This window comes from Tachyglossus aculeatus, chromosome 15, assembly GCF_015852505.1.
Source record: "Tachyglossus aculeatus isolate mTacAcu1 chromosome 15, mTacAcu1.pri, whole genome shotgun sequence".
Taxonomy (NCBI): domain Eukaryota; kingdom Metazoa; phylum Chordata; class Mammalia; order Monotremata; family Tachyglossidae; genus Tachyglossus; species Tachyglossus aculeatus.
Genome location: NC_052080.1, coordinates 4,280,958 through 4,305,284, shown reverse-complemented (window position 1 = coordinate 4,305,284; position 24,327 = coordinate 4,280,958). Strand labels below are relative to the sequence as shown.

Genomic DNA, 24,327 nt, shown 5'->3' with positions numbered 1-24,327 from the left:
TCACCTGAACAATTGAATGTGCTCCGACCGCCTGCATGGCTTGGTTGTCGTCATCTGAAGTAATGGCGACGAAACTGAAACCCCGGAAGAGCTGGTGTGCATTAGCGCTGGGGGGAATTCCAGGGGAATCTGACGGATAAAAAGAACTTGTTAGGACCTCAGGTGCCCTCAAAATACCATCAGTTTTAAAGCAGTCCATCACCTCGCTCCCTCCTACCTCATCTCTCCGCTCTCCTGCTACAACCCAGCCCGCGCTTTACTCCTCTAATGCCAACCTTCTCACTGTACCTCCATCTCGTCCATCTCGCTGCTTACCTCTCGCCCATGTCCGTCCCATGTCCTGGAGCGCTCTCCCTCTTCATATCCGACAGACAATGACTCTCCTCAGCTTCAAAGCCATACTGAAGGCCCATCTCCTCCAAGAGGCCTTCCCTAAGTCCTCATTTCCTCTTCTTCCATTCCCTTCTGCGTCACCCTTGCACTTGGATTTGCTCCCTTTCTTCACCCCCCACCCAGCCCCACAGCAGTTAAGTACATATCCCTAATTTATTTACTTAGATTAATGTCCGTCTCCCCCTCTAGACTGTAAGCTCCATGTGGGCAGGGAACGTGCCTACCAACTCTGTTATTCTGTACTCTCCCAAGTGCTTAGTACAGTGCTCTGCACGCAGTAAGCACTCAATAAATACGAACGATTGAGTTAATGTAGTTAAGTCACAGAAAATTGAACATGACTTCACAGGCATCTACAATCCACTAAATTGGGGGGGGGGGGGGCGGTCAGGATCATGTCCGCCAACTTTACCGCACTCTACTCCCAGATGCTAACAGTGCTCTGCACACAGTTTGCACCCAATAAAAACCATGGATTGATTGTGGAACTACTGAGGGCCCAAGAGGAGGCCTAACGGCAACTAAACTGAGATCAAAGGAGGATTGGGAAATGTATTCCTGTAACTCTCCCCCTTTTCTGAGAATTACATTTCTCAGAACCCTCTAGGAGAGCAGAACCTTCTGGAAGGAAATAGGACCAGTCTACTATATGAGTTTAAGAAGAATCCAGTCTAGTGACAAGAAAGACAGAGCTTTGAAATTCTAGGCAGGCAGGACTTTTGACCCCTCTACTTCCCCGTTCCATTTTTCCCCATTTTGGTCTCCAGGCATTGACCTAGAAGGAGCATAGGCTTCGTAATCAGAAGACCTGGGTTCTAATCTCAACCCTGCCAGTTCCCTGCTGCGTGACCTTGGGCGAGTCACTCTGACTCACTAAATCGTGGTTTATCACAAAACTAGAAAAGCCAACTGGACAACTACAACGCGCAAAGTACCTGTCGTTTTATTTGTTAAGCCCTTATTATGTGCCAAGCACTGTTCTAAGTGCTGGGGTAGATACAAGGTAATCAGGTTGGACACAGTCCCTGTCCCACATGGGGCTCACAGTCTCAAACCCCATTTTACAGAAGAGGGAACTGAGGCCCAAAGAAGTGAAGTGGCTTGCCCAAGGTCACAAAGCAGACATGTGGCAGAGCTGGGTTTGGAACCCACATCCTCTGATTCCCAGGCCTGTGCTCTACTAGGCCATGTTACTTCTCAATATTTGTCTGGTTGAAAGATAAATCTGGTCTGACACATCTTAAGAGAACAAAATTTAATGTTCCACTTAAGTATACAAAAACCGAGCTGGGGGCCGAGGCTGAATAAAAGGTGATTTCTAAAACCAGTGTCAAATCAATCAATCAATCAGCCAATCATATCTGAGTGCTTACTGTGTGCACGGCACTGTACTAAGCACTTGGGAGAGTACAATTTGCAGAGTTGGTATATAAGTTACCTGCCCACAAGCTTTCAGTCTAGAGGACTGTATAGGCCACTCAACTCCATTATTCCTGTCACCACGTAATCACCTCCAAGAACACAATTTACAGGAAAATGACTTCTGAAGGACAACGTAAAATGGGGTTCTAAAAGATAAAATCTCCAGGGATCCTTCTTGGCTGACGTATACATTAACCGTTTCTTACCTTTGGGAGTTTTGGCTGTAAATTCAGGATCAAAATAAAACGTATCTTCAGGTCTGCCTGTTGCAGGTTTAAAAGGTGGAAGAATTTCCCTTCTGTATAATTTCTGGGGCCAGAAGAAAACACAATAATTATGGATATGCATAATAACGAGACTATTTGGTTACGGAGAAGCTTCTGAAGTGAATGTTTTATTCAATACTTACATTCCAGTCTATTGTGGAGAAAAACGCATGGCGTTTAATCTCTTCAACTCCATCTGGACCTGCTCCTGTAAAATAAAAATCAGGCCATTGTGGTACCTGAACGTTTAATGTCACATATATCTATTAAGAGCTTAAGAAAATTCACTCTCCGGTTGTCTCTGAGAGAGCATGAAATATTTTACCTAATCTGTTCGCCGGATTTCGCTTGAAAAGCATGCGCAAAAGACTCTGAGCTTCAGGACTCAGAAACTGTGGCATTCCAAGTTTGGCTCTAAAACAAGAGAAAGAATTCAATCAGAGCATCACGATCCTGACGATATTTTTTTCCACCAACTTCCTTAGTGGCCCATTAAAAGAAAAGAAGTGCACGCATAACATTAGAAAGCTGGCTTTACTTAGCGCAGGTAATTATAAAAATTTATATAGCACTTCTTCATTCCCACAAATAGCTCAAACCAGTGAATTTCTCTCTCAACCTGACCAGTTAAACTTAGGATATGTGAATATAGCATTACCAGAAAAATGCAGGTTGGCCCTGAACCAAAGAAACATTCAAATGACTACATTCAGTTTGCATACATGTCCTTAGTCGATCCAACATAATTAATTAGTGCTTACTGTGTGCAAAAGCACTGCATTAAGCCTTTGGGAGAGTACACTATAACAATAAACAGACACACTCCCTAGTCCAGGAGTGATCATAGCCATGTGGGGCAGGGACCGTGTCCAACCTGATTAGCTTGGATCTACCCAGCGCTTAGAAAAGTGCTTTGACACATAGTAAGCGCTTAGAAGACATCATTATTATTAAATCATCATGCCTCCTTCAAAGTGAATACTGAAATCCCAGAGGACTCATGGTTGAATAATTCCTCAAACCTCTCCCAACTTTACAATCTCTCCTCATAACTCATTCCACTGTCTTATTAGCACGTTAGACAAGGCATCCTTCCTGGTGCCTGGCCAAAATCCTTCTTTAATTTCAGACTATTTCCTCTCATTTGGGCTTCAGTGAGTATCCTCCCTACAAAAACCATCTTTTCTCTGTCGAATCATATTATTATTACTATTATTAAGTGCCGTCGAGTTGTTTTCGATTCACAGCGACTTCATGGATCTACGTTCTCCAGAACGTCCTGTCCTCCGCCACAATCCGCAACCTTTCTAACTGTTCTTCCTTTATCGTGGTTATGGTCTCTATCCATCAGGCTGCCAGTCTGCCACTTCCACGTTTTCCCTGGACTTTTCCTAGCACTAATGTGTCTTCTCCAGAGGATTAGTCCTCCTGATGAGGTGACTTATGTACTAAAGCAAAAAGTCATTTTTCAAGGTGAAACATTCACATAATCATCGCCAAAGGTCCAACTCACACAACATAGGTAGCTGTCTATTTAAGAACAACAAGGATACTTACTTAAGGATCATCGTCATGGTTTCTTTTCTGTCTTTCCCTTGGAAAGGTAGAGTACCAGTGAGCATTTCAAACTGCCAGGGACAATTTTCAGACAATTAGGCAATTGAAAAACAAAACGAAAACTAATGCAAGAGAAAAATAATAACTGTGGAATTTGTTAAGCGCTTACTATGGGCACGGCACTGAACTAAGCCCTGGGGTAGGTACAAGATAATCAGGTTCAATGTATGATGGAAGAATGACAATGTGACAATCAGAGGGTTGACTTTTCTAAAATGTCACCCAGTAGGAACCAGAAGATCCATCACTCATTTTATTGCCCCATTACCACAAAATCTATTCTGCTTTTCCCTTTATTATTATTAATAATAATAATGGTAATTATTAAACACTTACTATGTGCAGAACACTGTTCTAAGAGCTGGGGACGTTACAAGGTGATGAGGCTGTCCCGCAGGGGTCTCACAGTCTTAATCCCCATTTTACAGATGAGGGAACTGAGGCACAGAGAAGTGAAGTGACTTGGCCAAAGTCACCCAGCTGACAACTGGCAGATCCGGGATTTGAACCCATGACCTCTGACTCCAAAGCCCATGCTCTTTCCACTGAGCCACGCTGCTTCTCAACTTTAAGAAGTTAGTACAGTGCTCTGCACACAGTAAGCGCTCAATAAATATGACTGATTGATTGATTAAGAAGTTGAGAAGCAGCATGGCCTAGTGGAAAGTACACAGCCTTGGGAATAAGAGGACCTGGGTTCTAAACCCAGCTCCACCATGTCTGCTGTGTGACCTTGGGTAAGTCAACTCACTTCTCTGTGCCTCATTTGCCTCATCGATAAAATGGGGATTAAGACCGTGAGCTGCATGTGGTTTAGGGACAACGTCCAACCTGATTAGCTTGTATCTTCCCCAGTGCCAAAGTGCTGAGATGATAGTCAGGAGGACATAATAATGATCGGGTTTATTAAGTTCATATTAGGGGCCAAACACTGTGCGAAGAACTGGGGAGAGATACCAGATAATCGGATTGGATGCAAACCCCATCTCACATGGGGTTAAGCGACTAAAAAGGAGGAAGATCAGGCGGTTTATCCCCATTTTACAGATGAGGAAACTACAGCTCAGAGAGCTTGTGACTTGCCCAAAGCCAAACAGCAGACAAATGGCCAAGCCAAGACTAAAATCCGGGCCTCACAGTAGTGGTGCAAATAGCATTTAAGCGCTTATTCTTTGTGAAGCACTGTACTGAGCATGGCATAGTGGATAGATCACTGCTGTGTGACCGTGAGGAAGTCACTTCACTTCTCTGTGCCTCAGTTACCTCAACTGAAAAATGGGGATTGACACTGGGAGTCCCATGTGGGATAGGAACTGTGTCCGACCTGATTTGCTTGTCTCCACCCCAGTGCTTAGTATCAATCAATCAATCAATGGTACTTATTGAGCGCTTACTGCGTGCAGAGCACTGTACTAAGCGCTTGGGAAATACATGTTGGCAACATATAGAGACGGTCCCTACCCAACAGTGGGCTCACAGTCTAGAAGGGGGAGACAGAGAACAAAACCAAACATATTAACAAAATAAAATAAATAGAATAGATATGTACAAGTAAAATAGAGTAATAAACATGTACAAACATAGTACAGTGCCTGGCACACAGTAAGCACTTAAATACCACAGTTATTATTATTATTCTAATTATTATGACTGAGCACTGATAAACTATATTTGGGTGAGCCTCCTAGAGGCTCCCAATCAAAGTATAATGGGGGGAAGGGGGCAGGAAATGAGTGCATAAGGAAAGGTAAAATAATAACATAAAAACTACACAAAAGACAAATGGGATAAATGCAAAAATAAAATTTAAAATGCAGCACAGAACTACGTCTAGAGGAGCAAAATTTTCAGCTATATATGGATCAGACAATCCGACAACCCCAGCTAGCTCCATGTTCTTTTCCTAGCCACGCTGTCTCCCCGGAATATGAAAAATTAAACGGAGAAAGTCTCCCGGAGGATGAGGGATTTCGGAATGGTGCTGAAAAATGGGAAGAGCTGAGGTCTGGCGGACTGGAATGGGGGTGTTGGGGGGAGACAAAGGGCGTGAGCTTGAACTCAGAAACAGGAGATTAAGGGATGAGGCGTAGCGAGAAGAATGTGAGCTGGAGTATAGTGGGAGAAGAGAGTAGATAATTATGATAGCAATAGCCGATGGGGTTCATCCATTCATTTAATCGTATTTCCTGAGCGCTTACTCTGTGCAAAGCACTGTACCCAGCGCTTGGGAGAGTACATTATAACAATAAACAGACACACTCCCTGCTCCCAACGCGCTTACAGTCTAGAGTGCCTTAAAGCAACAATTTTGGAGCTTCTGCTTGATTCCTAGAAGAATGAGTAACATCATTTTTCAAGGATTTGGGAAACATTTGCTGAGATGTTTTAGAAAAACTTAATAAGGCAACAGCGTGAAGAATGGTTTGGAGAGGGGAGGGGATGGATCCAGGGAGAACAGAGAGGAGGCTGATAAAAGTATTGGGAGGGAAGATGAAGAATTTTCTTTTAGTCGTACTGACACCTTGACATATTGCTTAATTATCAATGAGTTTATTTTTATAGTTAATTGGAAGTTTCTCCTAAGAAGGATCTACACAGGCACACTTTAGATTGAGAGAACTCCACAAAACAAGAGACCTTCCAACATGAATACTACAGAGAGCAGATGAAAAGAGAAACAGAAAAAAAAAAATCCGGATAGCTTTTAACTATAGACAAACATGAAAAGCCAGCCCTGTACTGCTGACAATGAGATGTTTTATACGAGGATTTGTTGTAGTTCAAACCTAATTATGCTGCTAAAAAGGGTCGTTTACTCAATCAATCAATCAATCGTATTTATTGAGCGCTTACTATGTGCAGAGCACTGTACTAAGCGCTTGGGAAGTACAAATTGGCATCACATAGAGACAGTCCCTACCCAACAGTGGGCTCACAGTCTAAAAGTCTAAAAGTCTAAAAGTTTACTGAAGACAATTCTCCTTGTGGAGTGAGAGAACAAACTGTATAACCCCATGGAGTGAACAGAAATAACCGCGAACACTCCTAAGGCCAACACGGATACTAGCTGAACTTTATGCCGGATCCCATCTCGGCGGGGCAATTGGCCACGCGCTCCCGGTGTTTGCCGAGATCGGGAGTGCTGAGGCGGCCGGCCCCCTCTCAGAGATCAATCCATCAATGGGATTTAGTGAGCGCTTACTTTGCGCAGAGCACCGGGCCAAGCACCGTGCAACAGAATTAGCAGACACGTTCCCTGCCCGGAACAAGCTTCCTGTCCAGAGGACGCGTCAGGGGGCAGAGCTGCGGGTGGCTGGCTGGACCAATGACCCTTAGGAGAAGCAGCGTGGCCGAGTGGATAGAGCACCGGCCTGGCAGTCGGAAGGTCATGGGTTCTAATCCCTACACCACCACTTGTCTTACTTCACATACTTCATGCTGCTGCCCGGATTATCTTTGTCCAGAAACGCTCTGGGCATATCACTCCCCTCCTCAAAAATCTCCAGTGGCTACCAATCAATCTGCGCATCAGGCAGAAACTCCTCACCCTGGGCTTCAAGGCTGTCCATCACCTCGCCCCCTCCTACCTCACCTCCCTTCTCTCCTTCTCCAGCCCAGCCCGCACCCTCCGCTCCTCCACCGCTGATCTCCTCACCGTACCTCACTCTCGCCCGTCCCGCCATCGACCCCCGGCCCACGTCATCCCCGGGGCCTGGAATGCCCTCCCTCTGCCCCTCCGCCAAGCTAGCTCTCTTCCTCCCTTCAAGGCCCTGCTGAGAGCTCACCTCCTCCAGGAGGCCTTCCCAGACTGAGCCCCTTCCCTCCTCTCCCCCTCGTCCCCCTCTCCATCCCCCTGTCTTACCTCCTTCCCTTCCCCACAGCACCTGTATATATGTATATATGGTTGTACATATTTATTACTCTATTTATTTATTTATTTTACTTGTACATATCTGTTCTATTTATTTGATTTTGTTAGTATGTTTGGTTTTGTTCTCTGTCTCCCCCTTTTAGACTGTGAGCCCACTGTTGGGTAGGGACTGTCTCTATATGTTGCCAATTTGTACTTCCCAAGAGCTTAGTACAGTGCTCTGCACACAGTAAGCGCTCAATAAATACGATTGATGATGATGATGATGATGGTGACCTTGGAACAGTCACTCCACTTCTCTGGGTCTCAGTTACCTCACCTGTAAAATGGGGATTGAGATTATGAGCCCCAAGTGGGAGGGGACTGTGTCCAACCTGACTGGCTGGTATCCACCCCAGCACTTAGTACAGTGCCTGTTAATACCATTATTATTATTATGCACTTTTTTCCATTCCAACTCAGTACATACATACAGACGTGCTTTTACTTGATGCGTTTTGGACACTGATTAAGCCCTACTTGTTCATTCTTTTAAGCATCATCTCTATAAATGCCAATACTTTCTTGGAAGAGAAACTTACCATTAGAACACCAAAAGACCACCAATCTGCGCTTTGGGTATGACCTCGTCGATTAACTACTTCGGGAGCCATATATTCTACCGTTCCGCAGAAGGAATAGGCCTTCTTCTCATGGTCAATGGACTCTTTGCTCAAGCCAAAATCTGTAAAAAAGTGTTTCAATTTTCACTTAATACTTCAATTTCAGACTTTTTTTTGTCAAGAGGTCCATCTGACAAGAAACAAACTTTGTGGTGTTTCTAGACGTAATTACTGGTTCTGATTTTGATTCTTAATTCACACTCAAGGGGAAAACTCCTCTAAGATGAGTGAATATGTTATCACTGAGGTTATGAAGAATACCTCATAAATTTAGACTATTACTAACCTGTCAACTTGATATGGCCTTCTTCATCAAGCAGTATGCTGAAAGAAAATAATTCAGCAGTTTAAAAATAGTTATTTACCATGGTTTCGATTATTTCTTTTAAACTTACCTAAGGTTTAAACCTACCTAAAATTTACAATAACTGTAGCTGTAAACAAATTATTGTTTTATGCTAAAAGCTCCAAAACATATCTAAGGGAAAAACATGCCACTTAAATTCCGGCTGGAAAGCAAAAGCCATAAAATTAACATTGTAAAAATCTTTGACAGTGTTATTACAGCTCACAGACAGCTATTTACAGTCAACTGACATTTTTATATATATTTTTTTTCAAGTCCAAAACTGGATAACTAAAACCCCCGGGGAAGCAGCGTGGCTCAGTGGAAAGAGCCTGGGCTTTGGAGTCAGAGGTCATGGGTTCAAATCCTGACTCCGCCACTAGTCGGCTGTGTGACTTTGGGCAAGTCACTTAACTTCTCTGGGCCTCAGTGATCTCATCTGTAAAATGGGGATTAAGACTGTGAGCCTCACGTGGGACAACCTGATCACCTTGTAAACTCCCCAGCACTTAGAACAGTGCTTTGCACATAGTAAGCGCTTAATAAATGCCATTATTATTATTATTTTTATTCTAAAGAACCAGCCACGCTCTCAACCACAAAATTGGAAATCTTTAGAAACAGATACTTGGGAAACATCTCTCGTTGGAAAAATTCCAACATGTGCTTTATGTTCATGCCGAGCATCTTGCGTTGGAAGTTTTTGTTCAAGTCTCCAAAGCAGGATGGCGACATGGGACTTGTCTGTTTTGAGGGGCGAGGGGCAGAATAACTTTTATTCAGAAGTGAATTTATGAGCGCAGAAAGTCATTGTGTTAAAGATGCTGGGCCATCACCATAAATTTATATTTTTTATGAAGCCATTTGGTGTTAATAATTGGGAAGAGACAATACCCCCCAAAAATTGCATGGGAAAATTACTTCATTATAAGTTCCACATGGGCCCATAAATTAAATCCTCATCCAAATCCTTTGGCATCGCCATTAACTACCCTGCTCTGGTCGATTTGTAAAGTGGACAAAGACCTCCATGATATGGGGAGCAGGAAACTCACGCCTGCAAACAACATACCCTTTTTTAAATGGCATTTAAGTGCTTACTCTGTGCCAGGTGCTGTTCTAACTGCTGGGGTACATAGAAGGTACTCAGGGTAGCCCCAATCCATGTCCCATATGGGGCTCACAGTCTTAATTCCCACTTTACAGATGAGGTCACTGAGGCATAGAGAAGTTTAGTTACTTGCCCAAGGTCACATAGCAGACAAGTGTCAGAGCTGGGATTAAAACCCAGGTCCTTTTGACTTCTGGGCCTGTGCTCTATCCATTAGACGACGCTGCTTTTCAAATAAATACTCAAACGGAGTATTTAGGGAGGCGAAACTCTTCCTATAATGAAGACTGAAGGAAGCTTTTAGTGTTTCTGAGTCTTTTTGCATGGTCTTATAAATATTGAAATCACAATTTAAGATTTTATATAAAAATCCAAAGGTGGGCTATTAAAACTTCTCCCTTCAAAGGTCCTCTCCATGCGGAATATGTACATGTGTTGCAAAAGCGAGCTTAATAATACAAACAAGCAGGCAACATGGGAGAATGTCTCAGTCACACAGACCCCCTTCAATCAAAACAGCTGGGTCAAATTTATTTCCCATCAACTTCTTGACAATTGACCATTTCGTTTCCATACTCCCTAGGAAAAAAATTCATTTACGTTTTAAGATTAAGTTGCTAATTCTGCTGATCACCGCAACTGCCTCTATTTGAACAATATCCTGATTTGCCTCATGTCAGTAGTGATGGAGGTGATGGATTACACTGAATTCCTTACTTTTCGGGTTTTAGGTCTCTGTAGATTATTCCAAGACTATGCAGATGATCTAAAGCGAGTGCAAGTTCAGCCAAGTAGAATTTGACGTCTTCTTCTGTGAACATCACCTAAGAAACAATTAACTGGTTAATTATTTTAGCACACCCATACTGAACCTTAAACCGCAAATGAAGTACTTCAGGGAAGTCCAGCACTTGTAAATGTCTGAACTACCCATCTTCTAAATGACATTTTATCCTAAATACCTTCCACAACACAGAGAATATACATTTTTCACCAAAGACCTGGAATTATTACTCTATTTATTTATTTTATTTGTACATATTTATGCTATTTATTTAATTTTGTTAATATGTTTTGTTTTGTCCTCTGTCTCCCCCTTCTAGACTGTGAGCCCACTGTTGGGTAGGGACCGTCTCTAAATGTTGCCACCTTGTCCTTCCCAAGCGCTTAGTGCAGTGCTCTGCACACAGTAAGCGCTCAATAAATACGACTGAATGAATGAAAGTGGAATTTCATACATCTAACCCTGTTTTCCCACTGAATTGCATCTCTTCAGCCCTCAGAAGCAGAGGAGAGCAGGGGGAGGTAGATTTCGAACTGACAGACCTGAGGTTTTCAAGGCTTTGTTCAAACTTCGGGCCACGTCTCTCAAAGTCTAAAGCCTCCACCGCGGCTCAGAAGCTAAACAACAACTTGAAAAGCTGAGTGTTGTGCGATTTAATTCCTACCGTAGGTCCTTAATCTGCTGCCGTTATACAATCTAAAGCCTGAGGCTCAGAGGCTAAACAATTCGAAAAGCTGGGCTTTGTGTGCTTTAATTCCTACCCTAAGTTTTTAATCGGCTCCAGCATTCAGCCCCTGAGCCACAGTGGGTGTGATGAGGTGCTGGGAAAACTCCCATTAGCCTTAACAGGGAATCCTGGTGATGGGAGAGAATGGTATCTTCCTGCGGCCCAAGGTCTAAATTCCATAAATGTCAACTTAATTTAATGGACGTTATGTAGTGCATTCCTATACCAAGTTGGCAAAGACAGAAAAGGTTTGTCTAAATATCTGTGGAAGATGCTACCAAAATTAATAGCAATTGGTAAAGGTGGGCAGGAAATGTGCCTGTTAAACTGTTATACCGTCCTCTCCCAAGCGCTTAGTACAGTGCTCTGCACGTAGTAAGCGCTCAAAAAATATGACTGATTGAATGTCAAAGGTTATGACCAAGAGACCCTTCCGCTCTGTAATTACATACGAGTAGTTGCTTTACTCATTTGTCTATAGGAATAAATTGTCACAGGCTTGGTTCCAAAATTCACTGATTTTTATTTTTGTTAGCACTACTGAGAAATTATCTTTCTGAATTTGCCCTCCAGCAGCTTGATGGAAACCAAAACATTTCGAACCATGCTCTCACCTCCTCAGAGAACATGTCTTCAAGGGGAGGGAAAAAAACTACAAAGACCCCTCCCCGCCCCCTGCTAACTACTGATTGGCAAGAAATGGTTACTGGCCCCCCAAAATACAGGAGAAATAAAATTATCAAATATGGGGCATAAGCACTGGAAGGTACCTACACATCTGGCGTAAAAGATAAATGATCAATCAGGGAGAGGATTATGGAGGGTGTCGCAGAACTGATCAAGAACACACTACAAAACCAGAGAGTCTGCAGTGAGAGAAGCACTGTGGTCTATCGGAAAGAGTCCAGGAGGCAGAGGACCTGGGTTCTAATCCTGCCTCTGCCATTCATCTCTTATGTGACCTGGGGCAACACACTTAACTCCTCTATGTTTCAGTTACCTCATCTGTAAAATGCGGGGGCGAGGGTTAAGACTGTGAGCCGTATGTGGAACAGGGACCGCATCCAACCTGATTTGCTTAGTACAGTGTCTTGCACACAGTAGGCACTTAACAAATACCATAAAAAGAGAGATGTAGTCTGTACTCCAAAGGCAAGGACCACTTTTCAGTATATAGTAGGAGTGCTCACTTCAGTTGATCAGTGGTATTTTGTGTGCGCTTACTCTGTGTAGAACACTGCAGTAGGCCTGGGGGAGAGTACAAAACTAAGGAGATCATCGTCATCATCATCAATCGCATTTATTGAGCGCTTACTATGTGCAGAGCACTGTACTAAGCGCTTGGGAAGTACAAATTGGCAACATATAGAGACAGTCCCTACCCAGATATGCTCTCTGCGCTCAGGGAGCTGACAATCCAGAGGGTAAGCCTTATGGTTCTCAATTTCTGAGAAATATAAAGATCGTGCATGTCTTTGGCTTTACCGACTAATTACTCAGAATATACCTAAGGAGTAGGGAGACTTGTTGCAAGACTTGTTGATCTGGAAAGGTTGAAGAATCAGCTGGAACAGAGTATTCTGGAAAAGAGATTCTGTTAAAAAGTAAACCCAAGTTTTCACAAATGAAAAACTTTGTAGAAAAGATGTTGATTAATTCAACTGCTCTAGTAATTGACTTCTTGGGTAAAACCTGGGCTTTTCAAAGCGAACCTTTAAAATCCGATTTACCTCTTTGGATAAGCGTGTAAACAAATCTCCTCCCCTGAGAAAATCCAAAATAAGGTACAGCTTCCCTTCTGTTTGAAAAGCTGAAAAAAAAAAATCACATAAATAAGGCTCTTTCATTAAGAGTTAACATAGATCACTTTCTATACAAAAGGTATTTGTAGCAAATGATTAAACTTAGTCAATACAAATAACTATTTTAATTTTTTTATTAATTTTTATTAAATATTTTAATTTAGGGTGAAGGAGGAAGGATACAAAGCTATTAGCTTTGCTTCATTCCTGTCTAAGAGTAGATTCTGGACAAATGAATGCTGAAGCTTAAGTAATTGCTAAAGCGCTCTACAATCACAGACAAACTGAGGCAACCTAGCAAATGAAGGAAAATGACGGATCCCCTGGTTACTTCTGCCAACTGCTCAGCTATTTACCAATTAGGAATGGTGGAAGTGGGGTGGGAAGAGTTAAAGAGTTGGATTGGTCGTGGAGAGTCAAAGTGTTGGATTGGTCATAGTGAAAGGGAAAAAGGAGGAAAAAGAGAGAGGAATGGAAGAAGAGGTAAAGGAAGCAAGAGGTAAAAATGAGAAGGGGAAGAAGAGGAAGCAGTGGGAAGAAGGGAAAAAAGAAGGAGCAGGAGGACAGTAAGGAAAACGGTTGGAAATATGGAGTTCAAGTGGTGAGGAAAGCCAAAATTAATTCCACTGTTCCGCCCTGAGTGAAGAAGAGACTGGTTTGGGAAGGGGGTTTGGAGAGAGGGATGTTATGGGTTGACAGCATTTAGGTCCCTGGAAACCCTTCTGCTTGAAAGGCTGAGCTTAGCAGATCTGGTTTCAGAGGCAGAAGAAGTGGGAACCAACCAATTTTCAGAGAGTCGCTGAAAATCCAGGGTGGGCCGCCCCAGAAGGAAGACATCCCGCACCCAGTCTACGGAGGAAGTTTGAGAAGTGAAACTCCAGTCCCAACAAGAATTCTGCTCCTTACCGCATCAACCATTTCCCCAGCATCCACTGGAAATGCCCTCTGCCCAGTCCTGGAAACGGGGCCGGGAAACCGAGGGCAACACCTCCCTCAAAGAAAACTGCCAACTGACAATAATAATAATGATGGTATTTGTTAAGTGCTTACTATGTGCCGAAGATTGTACTAAGCGCTGGGGTGGGTACAAGCAAATCGAGTTGGACACGGTCCCTGGCCCATATGGGGCTCACAGTCTTGACTCCCATTTTACAGGGAACAGAGGTACAGAGAAGTGAAGTGACTTGCTCAAGGTCACACAGCAGATAAGTGGCGGAGCTGGGATTAGAACCCATGACCTTCTGACTCCCAGGCTGTGGTTCTGTTCGCTAGGCCAGGCTGCCATTTGGATCGCTTTCTAGTCCTCTAAGTCAACCTCCAAGAACCACCCAGTCACGCTCACGGCCATAAAGGAAAAACAAGCGCAATAAAAGCATAACCCCGAAGCATTCAGACACGATTTTGTCAAGTCTTTTTCCAATCAAAATAATTCTTCAGTCCCCAAAGCAGCTCATGATCAATAGCAGAATGAGATGTTTATTTTAGCACCCCATGGATAGGGCTCCTAAGGAATATTGTGAAAGCGCTATTATATGAATTGTGGGAGAGAGAAGCACATGAGAATATATCATTGCAACAAAATTTTTCAAACCATAAAAAGGCTCATTCAGGGCAACTTGAGCAATTTGCCTTGAAGCTCCATCTGTGGTACAATACTCGAGTTACATGACTGGATTACCATGGGCTGGGGAGTTTTCCGATTTCCATTATGTTAATCTGTCTTGGTACATAGTTTATACATCATCGGTTACAAAATGTGAGAGGATAATTAGTTCCATTGAAGGCATAAACACACATAGACACGGCACGAGTACTTCCAATTAAATTTCCTCTATCACAGCCTCTTCAGGAACACAACCCCTCTGCTAAAGGGGATCAGCTACAGCCAAAAATGCTTTGCCAGAAGCAGCGTGGCCTAGTGGCTAGAGCCCGGGCCTGTGAGTCAGAAGGTCCTGGGTTCTAATCCCGGCTCCCTCACTTGTCTGCTGGGTGATCTTCGGCAAGACACTTCACTTCTCTGGGACTCAGTTCCCTCATCTGTAATATGGGGCTGAAGACCGTGAGCTCCACGTGGGACAGGGACTGCGTCCAACCTGATTAGCTTGATCTCCCACAGTGCTTAAAACACTGCTTGACACATAGTAAACACTTAAATACCATTATTATTATTATTATTATTATTTATGAGTCGACCTCTAAGGCAAAACCAGGGAAAATAAAATGAATTTGCGACATACTGAAATGCGGGGCGGGGCGGGGGGGGGGGAGGAAGCGTTTAAAACTCACCATAATGTAATTTAACAATAAAGGGATGATTAACTTCTACTAGGATATCACGTTCCATCTTCGTCCGAACCCGATCTCGAACTGTAAGAGAATGCCCAAACAGTTGGCCAAGAATTACTTTCATCCTCGTTCAAACCTGAGCATTGTGTTCTTTTCCTCTCTATTGTCAAAAAAATATTTTTAGAAACATTCAGAAAACTTACAACTTTACACGGGGCCTACGTTACAAATGCTAACACATTTTTAATCTATAAAATATCCAATTTTATGTTAGCAGGCTTTTATTCATGTTCCTGGTGAGGTTTTTTTTCCTGAAGAACAACAAATACAGAACAACAAAGGCAGCCTTTAACAAATTAAAATCAAATCAGAGCTATTTTGTTAGTAACTAAATATCCCCTAAAAGCATTGTACTCAATTAAATTGAAGCAAAGAGGAAAATAACAGAAACCAGCAGATGACTGAAAGAGGAGATTCACATGTTGGAAATGAGAGGGAACACAAGCCATAAAATAAAATTATTTGGATAATGACCTTATTATAATAGTATTAATAATAAACAACTAAGCAGAGCGGCGTAGTGGAAAGAGCACGGGCCTGTGAGTTAGAGGACCTCGATTCTAATCCCAGCTCTGCCAACTGCTTCCTATGTCACCTCGGTTAAGTCACTTCACTTCTCTGTGCCTCAGTTTCCTCATCCGTAAAATCTGGATTAAGACTGTCAGCCCCATGTGGGACAGGGACGGTGTCCAACTTGATAAACTTATATCTACCCCCGCACTCAGAACTTGCATCTTACCCCAGTGCTCAACACATAGTAAGTGCTTAACAGATACCATTTAACCACCCCCCCCCCCCCCCGCCAAAAAACCCTATTGGTTAATATAGTCCATCAGCCTTGAAAATGAAAAATCACTCTATTTATAGTGCTTTGTCCTTTTCCCTTGCATTCAAGTGTAAGATCTCTGAATCCCCAAAATTCTCAAATGCTTAACACAGTGCACTGTAATAATAATAATATGCCATTATAAATGGGGATTAAGACTGTGAGCCCCTTGTGGGACAACCTGGTTGCCTTGTATCCCCCCAGTGTTTAGAACAGTGCTTCGCACATAGTAAGCGCTTAACAAATGCCATGATTATTATTATTATTATTATTATTATTACTACATGCTGAGCACTATACTAAACCTTGGGGTAGATTCAAGGTAATCAGGTCAGACACAGACCCTGCCTAATATAAGTTTCCCAGTCTAAGCAATAGGGACACCAAACATCGAATCCCCATTTTGCAGCTGAGGAAACTGAGGCCCAGAGATGCTAAGGACTTACCCACAGTCACACAGCAGGCAAGTGGCAGAGTTAGGATTAGAACCCAGGTCCTCTGACTCCCGAGCCCGTGCTTTATCCACCAGGCTATATGCTGCTTCTCGCTGTACTCAGTGGGAGGTGAATAAATGCGATCACTACAACTACAACACCAGGAGTTGTCATTTAATAAATGCCATTATTATTATTATTATTATTCTGCAGTGCCTGGGGAAACAGGGGGAGCAACTAACTGGTTGGTGTCTCCCCACTGAAGGTGTGGGTTCCAAAGCATAACGCCTCAATGCTGGCAGAAGGACAGCTGTGTATGGGGCCGCATCTGGAAGAGCTCTACATACAAGTGGGGATTAGAATCAATCAATCAATCAATCGTATTTATTGAGCGCTTACTGTGTGCAGAGCACTGTACTAAGCGCTTGGGAAGTACAAATTGGCAACATATAGAGACAGTCCCTACCCAACAGTGGGCTCACAGTCTAAAAGGGGGAGACAGAGAACAAAACCAAACATACTAACAAAATAAAATAAATAGAATAGATATGTACAAGCTAGAGTAATAAATATGTACAGACATATATACATATATATATATTAGAGTCGTGACGGAGTTGAATGGCATCACTGAATTCTGTTACCTGTACAGGTTATTCTGCAATGACATACGGATCAACTCCAAGAGAGAAAAACAAACCAAAGAGCTACCGTGTTCTTTCGGGAGGGACGGGGGCTCATGCAGCCTCGAGATTCGGACCAACTGAAGGTGAATGGGGCAATTGGGATTATCATCATCATCATCATCAATCGTATTTATTGAGCGCTTACTATGTGCAGAGCACTGTACTAAGCGCTTGGGAAGTACAAATTGGCAACATATAGAGACAGTCCCTACCCAACGGTGGGCTCACAGTCTAAAAGGGGGATTATGAGTTGAGGGATAATTTCATCCTACTAAGTGAGAGCTCGCCAAGCCCAGCAGACTGAAAAGCACAAGATGTGGAAGAGACGGATGCCACACTATCAAAGCCTAACGAAATATCACCGTGAGTGACAGCGTCTTTGACCAAAAGCAGGTGCGCATGTACACACACAAAACCACACAAAACCAGCTTACTCAAGATTTCTCTGCCCCTTAGTGAAGGGGCAGCCCATGCTTTTCCCCATCTCTCTCCCTTATTTAGCATGGACAAGGGGAAGTTTTTCCACAACCTTTTCACACTGTACCTTCTCTGATCTCTGATTCCAGGACAAACAGCTGATCTGCATCCCGTTTTGGGGTTGATAATTCCTATATCGTGTTAGTGACTGGAGGTTTGCTAGAAGTTTGCCACCTTACCACGTGCAAACTCCACAGACAACTGTTTAAACTTGGCAAAAACACTTTAAAAAATTGGCGGAGCACTCAGACCTCCGGTGGTGGCGATTACATTTAGGACTGTGTTCTGCAAACAGTAAGCGGCCGATAGATACCACTGATTGATAAATTACTGATAGGGGAAGTGGTTGGACGTGGTGATGTGTGCTTGAGTGCTGTGGGGCTGAGGGTGGGATGAATGTCAAGTGCTTAAGGGGGACATCCTCTAGACTTTATCCTCCTTGAGGGCAGGCTTCGTATTGAACTGTACTCTCCCAAACGCTTAGTACAGTGCTAGGTCTGCAGTAAGGGCTCAATACCAATGATTGTTCATTAAATGCTGAAATTTATTGGCTATCTATAGCTGTTGATGAGCTCCGGTTTACAAAACTGAAACTGAGGCGGCACTTATTCACTCGAGTCTTGCCTCATTTCATTTCTGAAGCGGGACTGGGCAAAAATTCCCCAATGTGGCTCGCATCTAACAATCACACCCACCGTCTTGATCCTATCTTAATCAATCGTATTAAGAGCACTGTACTGAGCGCTAGGGAGAGTGCAATATAACAGAGTTGGCAGACCCATCCTTGCTTTCCAAGAACTTAGTTTCAAGGAGGTTACGGCTAGACAATCAACTAGATCGTCCTACACTCGAGAATTTCGATGAACGGTCCCGGGGCTGGGTATGTTTCACTTTGAAACCGGATGAAACGCAGACCGTCAGAAGGAGAGCTATGCTGATCTGCGGGAAAACAGCATAGCTGTAATCCCCTGAATACATCTGTCTTATGTAGGGATTAGCGTGAGATTTACATCTCCCACGGAAAAGAGGGGGGGAAAAAAGTCTCAAAGGTTTGGCTGAATTTGTCCTCAGGGTTATGGGGCAAGATGCAGACAAAGATATATAGGAACTACAGCAACAACAGTTTAGAGACAGACCCATGGTAATTCAATTACAAGTACAAATCCAGGAAAACAAACCACCCACCCAACTATTGTGGCTCCTTCCCTTCCATCACCCTTTAGAGCGGGGAACGGGGAATGAAAGGACTCCTTAACACCACCAAGAGCCTAACACACAACTGGCTTTTATTTTTCGTTCCCCGGAGGCGGAGGATTAAAGAGCCCTGCCAGTTTCGGCTTCCAACTTGCTTAAAGTGTTTTCCACTCCTGCAGGAGGCAACAGGGGTGTTCGTGTTTGTGTGCACCCAACAAAGTGGCTGAGACGACGGTGACGCAAGCGGAGCTCAAGGGAGAAATAGGGGAGAAGGAAAGAAACGAGCTCCCCGCACTTAACCGGGAGGCAAATGGGAAACGAAGCAGAGGGAAGGTTCAAGGGAAGACCCTACTCTCTGCTAGACATGGTGGCCACTCACTTTAGTTGGTTTTAAGAGGAATTATCCTAATAGTCTTTGGTCCCAATTCGTTTGCACCATTGACTTCCTACTGTCAAAATAAATCTCGCTATTGAGTAATCTTCGGACTTTAAGGACACTCTATTTTTATCCGCTCTTTCATAACCGTAACACGAGGTGTTGTTAACCGGAGGAAAGAGAGGAAGAGATCCTTTTTCCCTTCCCCAAACACTCAAGCTAGGTAGTAGAAAATCCACTATAATGCAAGCTCGTTACCGACAGGGAATGGGTCTGTTATACCGTCCTCTCCCAAGCGCTTAGTACGGTGCTCTGCACACCGTAAGCGCTCAATAAATAGGATTGACTAACTGACTGGAGGGCAGAGATCGTGCCTATCAACTCGAGTGGAATCTCCCAAGGGATAAGTACACTGCTCTGTACAGAGTGGGCACTCAAATACCACTGACTGATTAATGACTGATTGATTCTTGGCTCCTTTCTCCAACAGCAAAATGTGTTAAAACAGGCGTGGAGCAGGCTGTCAATAGGGACTCTCAATCAATGGTATTTCCTGGCCGCTCAATGTGTGCCGAGCACTGTACTAAGTGTTTGGGAGCGCTGGTCACTAGATGTGCTTGCCTGAATAGCCATGACCGCCTTAATATAAAACCTTAGTTAAACTAAACCCAGTTAGTCCTGGGAGTCTGAAGGTTATGGGTTCTAATACTGGCTCCGCTACTTGTCTGCCGTGTGACCTTGGCCAAGGCATTTCACTTCTCCAGGCCTTATTTACCACATCTATAAAATGGGAATTGAGACTGTGAGCCCCACATGGGACGGGGACTGTGCTCAACCCGATTAGCTTGTATGTACTCCAGTGCTTAGTACAGTATCTGGCACATAGGAAGTGCTTAACAAATACCATAATTATAAAAGTCTGAATTGCTACCTCTACTTCAGTCAGGACAAGGCTCACGGGCCATTCAAAACAGACAGAATTTAGAGACATAATCTAGTACTTTTAGGGCAAAAAGTTGCTCCTCTTTACGCATGCTGCTTCTTCAAGGAAACTCGAAAATAATTCACAAAGTCTAAAGTAATTCATCTTGAAGAAAACAGTGGACCAAAGCTATCAGTATTAATAATGAGAATAGTGATAATAATAATAATTGTGGTATTTTCTAAGCGCTTTGCGTGTACTGAGCACTGTACTCAGCGCTGGGGTAGATGCAAGATCATCAGGTCCCACATGGAGCTCCAATATCAGTAGGAGGGAGAACAGGCATTGAAAACCCAATTTACAGATGAAAGAACTGAGGGCCAGGGAAGTGAAGTGACTTGCCCAGGGTCAAACACCTCAGCCTGGGAACTGCTTCACTTCTCTGGGTCTCAGTTCCCTCATCCGTAAAACGGGGATTAAGACTGTGAGCCCACGTGGGACAGGGACTGTGTCCAACCTGATTAGTACAGTGTCTGGCCCGTAGTAAATACTTAAATACCGCAATTATCATCATCATTAATAGGGATTGTAACTGGACATAGACTACTTTTGTCAAAGTTGTGGATACTATCGCTGTGGAGCCAGTCCTGAATGTAAGGGGACAAAAGGTAAAAAAATAGAGACTTTCAAGAACTCAACTGGAGCAAAAAGCTGTCAAAATGCTGTTTCTGCGGCGAGTCAACGCCCCAGTACTAATAAAGATAATGATAATAATAATAAAAATAGTAATTATAATAAGGGCATTTGTCAAGTGCTTACTATGAGCCAGGCACTGTTCTAAGCGCTGGGGTGGGGGGGAGGATATAAGCAAATCGAGTGACACACAGTCCCTGTCCCACGTGGGGCTCAAAGTCTCAATCCCCATTTTACAAATGAGGCGACTGAGGCAGACAGAAGTGAAGTGACTTGTCCAGGGTCACACAGCAGAGAAGCGACAGATCTGGGATTACAACCCAGGTCCATGATCTATCCAATAGGCAACACTGTTTCTCTTTTCCCATGAAAACTTTGGTAACCCCTTCCGAGTTTAAAGGCAAAAATCATTTCAGATAACAGAAAACAGGCATGAGAATCATACTTGGGACTCCGACATCTTTCTTTATTACCTCAGGGACCTCAGCCAGTTTGGCAACCGTTAGCAATAATATATGTAGCTTACCTTTTAGTGTGGCCTTTTTTAATACTTTCATTGCATAAAGCTGGCGAGCATCAGATCCTGAGATTTTTTTTACAAGAAATACCTGTATTTAACAAATCAGAAGGAAAAAAAAATACACCACTTAGTTTCTGGTTCCCTGCACCGTTGATAGATCATGTAGAGTCAGGATTATCGCTCCCTGCCATGTCCATGTCCTAAGAAGTGTGGTCTGATAAACTAGGTCCCATTGAAACTTCCGTCACCTGCCATCACTGTTCTTATTTTACTTGTACATATCTATTCTATTTATTTTATTTTGTTAGTATGTTTGGTTTTGTTCTCCGTCTCCCCCTTTTAGACTGTGAGCCCACTGTTGGGTAGGGACTGGCTCTGTATGTTGCCAATTTGTACTTCCCAAGCGCTTAGTACAGTGCTCTGCACACAGTAAGCGCTCAATAAATACAATTGATGAAGTAGAAGGCCCAGTCTTACATTTCATCATCTGATGGGTCTGTAAACCTCGTGATCGCTAATTCCCTCATCTGATTTTCCTGGCCATCCTCTGGAGACGTGTTAAGGAAAATACACTCCGGGAGGGCAGGGACTGCCATTTTGACTACTGCTCGTTTGCCAAGCACCTAGTAGAGTGTTCTGAGCTAAGTTGGCACCCAGAAAATGCTGCTGCTGCTACCCGATGATGATCATTGGTGAGAAGCAACCAGAGGTACAAGGAAGAGAAGCAGAAAGGATCAGTTGCAATCCCTGGATAACTAATAATAATAACAATGATGATGATGCTATTTGTTAAGTGCTTACTATGAGTCATGCACTGTTGTAAGCGCTAGGGTAGATACAAGGTAATCAGGTTGCCCCACTTGGGGCTCACAGTCTTAATCCCCATTTTACAGATGAGGTACTTGAGTCACAGAGAAGTAAAGTGACTTGCCCAAGGTCACACAGCAGACAAGTGGTAGAGCCGGAATTAGAACCCAGATCCTCTGATTCCCAAGCCCGTGCTCTTTCCACTGAGCCATGCTGCTTTTCTAATAACTGACCCAACCATTTATTTGGGTCAACAAGATGCAGCTAAGATACCTCAGCTGATCTTAGAAAATGAGGAATGGGCTACACTTTCCCTGGGCACTAAGTATAGTGCTTTGCACACAGTTAGCGTTCAAAAAATTACAACTGATTGACTGGGTCCGGACAGATTAGGGCTCCCCTTCACTTCCTGATATCCTGGGGAGGCGGGGGGGGGGGGGGGGGGGGGTCCCACCCTTTAAGTAGCTGTCCAAGGACAATTTTGAGGAAGCAGCATCTGGGAATTTCATCTTGTTTCTGCAGGACTCAGTTTCCTACCTTTGCTGACTGGCTGCCCCTTCCAGCGTGAAGGATATTAATGAATCACAGGGCAGGGGCACAAGCAGCTCAGCAGAGGCTCCCCTCCCCTCTATGGCTAAGGACTAACTTGGATTTCGTCGGCATACCCGGCTGCCCCATGAGTATCCTACCCCTAACCTCGGCCCTTTATTTTTTCCCATTTTCTTTTATTTTAGTTTCCTCCGCTGGCCCTACCTCTTTCAAGTTGCTAATGTGTCTGCTTATTGTTGCATTGTATTCCCCCAAGCACTTAGGACAGTGCTCTGCACACTGTTGGGTAGGGACTGTCTCTATATGTTGGCAACTTGTACTTCCCAAGTGCTTAGTACAGTGTTCTGCACACAGTAAGTGCTCAATAAATACGATTGATTGATTGCACACAATATGCACTCAATACAACTGAATGAATGATTCCAATGGTTTTATATATATACTACATTGTTCCAGCTCTGTGACACTGTACTTCCCCAAATAATACAGTGCTCGGTACACTCTACTGAGCATCTGCTCAATAAATACAACAGATTGATTGATTATTCTATCTCTAATGGCCTCCCCAAAGGCTGGGAGTCTGAGATTATGTGTTCGTGGACACCAACTTCCCTGTGATGATTTCACTGGGAGATTGGAAAACACAGATATTTGGATAACTTTTCTGAAAATTCTCCTTCTACCTTTAATCAATCAATCCAATTTACTGAACACTTTCTGTGGGAGAGTACAATCTAACAGAGTTGGCAGACATATTCCCTGCCCAAAGGAGCACACAGGGGACTGGAATTAGAATAAATGACGGATATGGACCTAAGTGCCCTGGGGCTGAGGGTGGGGTGAATATCAAGTGCTTAAAGGGGGCAACTGCCTTCCCAATTGACTTACCTTCCCAAAAGATCCCTGCCCTAGGACTTTCAGAAGTTCAAACTGAGAAGGGTCTGCTTTCTCATGTCCTTCTTTGACATGATGTGTGATTGCAATTTCTTTGATGCTGCCTTCTTCCTGTTGAGGCAAACGAAAGATATAATCATCGAAGCGTTCTGGCTTTCAAGTGATGACTTAATTTTCTACCTCTCGTACCGACTGTACTGTTTCCCCAAGTCATCTCTTCTTATAAACACTAAAATCCCCCCCCAAATTCTGAACCATAACTGAGGGGACTAGATGTTTTGCAGTAAGTGGGGCAGTTGTACCTTTGAGAGATCACGCCTGCTGTTAAAACAAAAACACAAACCAAAAACTCAGGGCGGGACCCAATCAGGGTCTCAGTTTCACTTTGGGGGGGCTGGTGAAACCCCTCCCCAGCTGCCTTGGCAGTGGCAGCCCCAAGGACGACCACTGTATATTTCCCAGTTGAAGCAGATCTTGGGGGCCGGGGGTAGGGTGATCCAGGCGGGGCAAATAAACCATTCGCAGAGCTAGAAATGACTCCATTTTATCATCATCATCAATCGTATTTATTGAGCGCTTACTATGTGCAGAGCACTGTACTA

At 43.6% G+C, this 24,327-nt stretch overlaps 1 protein-coding gene across 3 annotated transcripts in view; it reads right to left on the bottom strand.

Moving 5' to 3' along the window:
• RPS6KA3 (ribosomal protein S6 kinase A3) overlaps positions 1–24,327 on the bottom strand; it is an 81,736-nt gene that overhangs the window by 14,034 nt on the left and 43,375 nt on the right. For all 3 annotated transcript variants that reach the window (XM_038757180.1, XM_038757181.1, XM_038757182.1), the window contains 12 exons: positions 23,720–23,836; positions 21,482–21,563; positions 15,288–15,368; positions 12,930–13,009; positions 10,406–10,512; positions 8,518–8,555; positions 8,151–8,293; positions 3,639–3,709; positions 2,407–2,495; positions 2,225–2,289; positions 2,022–2,124; positions 5–129 (listed from right to left, as the gene is read on the bottom strand). In XM_038757180.1, coding sequence (XP_038613108.1) covers positions 5–129; positions 2,022–2,124; positions 2,225–2,289; positions 2,407–2,495; positions 3,639–3,709; positions 8,151–8,293; positions 8,518–8,555; positions 10,406–10,512; positions 12,930–13,009; positions 15,288–15,368; positions 21,482–21,563; positions 23,720–23,836 — 1,101 coding nt within the window. The remainder of the gene's footprint in view (positions 1–4; positions 130–2,021; positions 2,125–2,224; positions 2,290–2,406; positions 2,496–3,638; positions 3,710–8,150; positions 8,294–8,517; positions 8,556–10,405; positions 10,513–12,929; positions 13,010–15,287; positions 15,369–21,481; positions 21,564–23,719; positions 23,837–24,327) is intronic.